At 36.1% G+C, this 3,832-nt stretch overlaps 1 protein-coding gene across 1 annotated transcript; it reads left to right on the plus strand.

Annotated features, from left to right (window-relative positions):
* The first annotated feature begins 708 nt into the window (after positions 1–708).
* On the plus strand, positions 709–1,125 carry LOC131168501 (uncharacterized). The gene has a single exon (XM_058128019.1). The coding sequence runs from the start codon at positions 709–711 to the stop codon at positions 1,123–1,125; it is 417 nt and encodes a 138-aa protein (XP_057984002.1).
* The last annotated feature ends 2,707 nt before the right edge of the window (positions 1,126–3,832 follow it).

Below are 3,832 nucleotides of genomic sequence, written 5' to 3' on the forward strand. Positions count from 1 at the left end.
TGGGATTGCATGAATTCGCATAAATAGGAATATTTATGAGATTGATTTGATTTTACATGAATCATGCGATTGATTAGGTTTCCATGAATAGTGAAATGAATGAACCGAAATATACAACTCTAAAGACTTTTTAAAATTATTAATAAAAAATAAATAATATGTAGGGTAGAAAACTGATTTGACTTTGTTACCTAAAAATAATTGTCAACCAAATGACATAAATTTCGTGCACATACTGGTGAATTAATCCTCTTTTCCTGGCACAATCAATGTGCTAATGTTGAATGAGTGAAGCTCACAATACGACCTTTATTTATTTTTTAATTTCTGCTCGAGTAAGCTAATCAAAGACTGCGTGTAAAATCAATAAAAGCTTTCTGCCTTCTTTAATTTTTTTTAATATTTTACCACATAGTCAAATGGTTTGAACTTGGACCACGTGTTAAGATAAAATATACATAAACCTACTAGAAGCCAAGCTGCCAATTGCTACTTTTCCTCCCGTCGGTCAAACTACCCGGCCGGCTTTTTTGCCTCCAACCCCACTATCCCTCCAGCAGGTAAAAAAAAAAAAAAAAACAGCCAGAGCAACCCCTTGAATATCACAAGCCACCTTACTTCTCCTATATAGACTTCCTCCACCTTCATCCGCAATCTCCATTTCTCTGAGCTCGACCACTCTCTCTAGCTAGGTAAGAAGAAGCGCAGATGGTTTCTAATTATCCATTTTATGGGAACCTGAAGAGGTACTGGGTGAGGAGACGGTACCACAGGCTGGATGGATCAGTCAAAAACCGAAAGAGTATGAAGGTTGCGAGGCTCGGCGACGGTCGCCGCCGGCGCTTGTGGAAGATCAAAGCCATTCCAAAGCTGCGTTTGAAGATAGCGTCGCCACTGAAGCTGTGGCATAAGCTCAAGGATTCTTATATCAACATGATGCTTAATTTGGCGGGGAACGTGGGGCAGTTGAACAACGGAAATGCGTTTGGCACCAAGCGGATTCCAAAGGCTAGGAAAGTTCCTGTCGTTTACTCCAACGATGAGTTTGAGAACAGATTAATTTTCGAGATTTACAAGGCCTTGACGGCGTCGCGTGAACTAGGAGGGACCATAGGATCATCATAAAATTAATCCTTTTTAGTTGATCGGGAGAACTTCTGAGGGCTTCATCCTCTTTAGTTTTTGGAGCTTGACAGCTAGCGAGAGGCAGCTGGGCGCGGTTCAAGGGCCGCGGATCAAGTAACCTATCTCGGTTGTGCATGTGACTTGATTTTATATATTGCTATGCATCTGCTTCACAAGGTTCTTAATTTGTTCTGTTTAATTTGTTTTTTGTTTTTTTTCATTGCGTGCGTGTGTTTGTACTCTCTCTCTCTCTCTCTCTCTCTCTCTCTCTCTCTCTCTCTCTCTCTCTCTCTCTCTCTCTCTCTCTCTCTCTCTCTCTCGGTATTTTCCGGTGAATTGAAAATGTATTTTCCGGTGAATTGAAAATGATCATAAATGTTTATTACAATTTGATCAAGTGGAGACGAAAGAAGATGATTGAAATTGCCTTTTTCTTTTTTCTCCCGTCTAGCTTGCTTGTTAATTTTGTTGATATGGATTGAAGAAAAAATCATGTCATAGGACTAGTTGTACTATGGAATGGAATGGATTGAAAATGAATGAAATTAAATAAAAAATTATCAAAATATATATATAAATTATGTAGATAACTTCCATTTTGTTTCTTCATTTTGAGGAAATCAAATGAATGAATTATGTATCCATAAGTACATAATTTTACTCTAGATCAGCAACAAATATGTTTGAATCACAAATTTCATGCCTTGACATTAAGATAGGAAAAATAGGTATAAATGTTTGATTTTGTATTAAAACGAATGGGTCAAATCTTTGTTAATATTCTTAACAATGAAAAATAAAAATATCTCTAATTTAATTTTTTTAACAAGATATATTTATTTTTTTAACGGAACTCTAATTTTATTGATAATCCTCGCTTATGGCAGAAAAATACTATGGTAAAAAGTAGGACACATGAGATTTACATATAAACTATAAAAACCATCCCAGACATCAAAACCAATAAAAAATCAATGCAATAATCCAAAAAATCCAATCTAACCATGCCTATATAGAATCAAAACAAAACAAATCAAACATAAAAAAAATCCAGAGGAGAACCAGAGGAAAATCAAATGATGACAATTAAAGACAAAGACTTTGAATACTCAGCTTATCCATACGAATGAGATCTCTTATTTTACTTGGCAGCATATCACCTGCAAAATATCTTCTCATGTTGCCTCCCTCACCTTGATGAGCCAATAAATCCGCTACCTGATTACCTTTTCTAAATTAATGTTTTATAAAGAAATGAAGACCTTGTAACTCCTCTAATAATTCCCAAAAGTCTCATAAGTACTAGGAGGAACAAATTTTAGAAGTGAATCATCCCACCGCCAATTCTGGGTCGCTTTCAATAAAAATATTCTGATATCCCAACTCTTTACAAAGTCGAACACCACTAGTAAAAACTCAAAACTCTGCTCCACTGTTAGTACCTGACTTAAATTTTTCAAAGAAAGCGGCCTTAATAATACTAGATGAGTCGCAGATGATACCACAACCACCACAAGAACCCGAATTTCCTCTACAAGAGTCATCAATATTTATCTTCAACAACCCTACTGGAGGCTTTTCTCAGACTACTTTGCGAGGAGTTCTAACTGTTGATGTTCGTTCAACTTGAACACGTGCACTGGAAGTACTCAATCAAACTCGAAACAATCAACAACCACTAATACAATCACTCGACGATGAAATATAGTCAATAAGTATGCACATAATAATAAGAAGAATCAAAAACACAACTAGAACACATAAGATTTATATGGTTCGGCAATAGCTTACGTCTATGGGAGCAATACTTCGGTTTTCACTATGATTAATGTCGAAGCTTATAACTTTGAAGCTTAATCCCATCTGGGGTTATAAAATGATATTTATATAATAATCTAATGCATACAGAAGTGTTCTAGTATAACTAAATTACATATGTAGCAATCCCTTGGAGGAAATCCCTCCGACAAGCCCAATCTACAAGCCTCCAAATTCAAATTACGTAATTTGCGCTGACCAAAACTGTCAATGGTTTGGAGCAGAAGAAAACTCTTTTCAGCTATTGCCTGAAACCGTCAACGGTTAGGCCCCAAACCATCGATGGTTTGCCTTCCTTAGCTACACCTTGCTTCTATCCCTTTGTCCCTTGGATCACGTAACTTTCTCCGGTATATGTAATACGCTCTAAATATAAGCCACATCCCCAACAATCTCTACCTTGGTGAATATTCACCACCTTGGAAATCTGAAAGCATAACCGCTACTCCACCCAACCCTGTAGATTGGGACCCGCTTCTCTTCTAACACTTAGAGATGTAAACCAAGTCCAAGTCATGCTTGAACTTGACTGTGGCAACAGGAACTCCACCTAATTGAATGAATGTGATAGTGTAGTCCCAAAAGGGGGGGGGGGTGAATTGGGCATTTTAAAGTTTTAATGTGCAAAAACTTGATTAATTTTAAAACTTAATTATCACGTGCTCTCACAATTTTAATCAACACAAAATTCTAATCGGTGAAGGACTATACCAATGAGCAATCCTAAATATATATAATCAAAACACAAGGCTTATTTTAGTTCCAACATATTAATATAGGTGAATAGATATCTAACCATACAAATATTAATTGTGTGTTTAAATAATGAATATGTCAATATCAAACAATCTTCAACAATTTTAACCAAGTATATGTCCTTCTTGTATTT

The sequence above is a fragment of the Malania oleifera genome, chromosome 1 (genome assembly GCF_029873635.1).
Source record: "Malania oleifera isolate guangnan ecotype guangnan chromosome 1, ASM2987363v1, whole genome shotgun sequence".
Taxonomy (NCBI): domain Eukaryota; kingdom Viridiplantae; phylum Streptophyta; class Magnoliopsida; order Santalales; family Ximeniaceae; genus Malania; species Malania oleifera.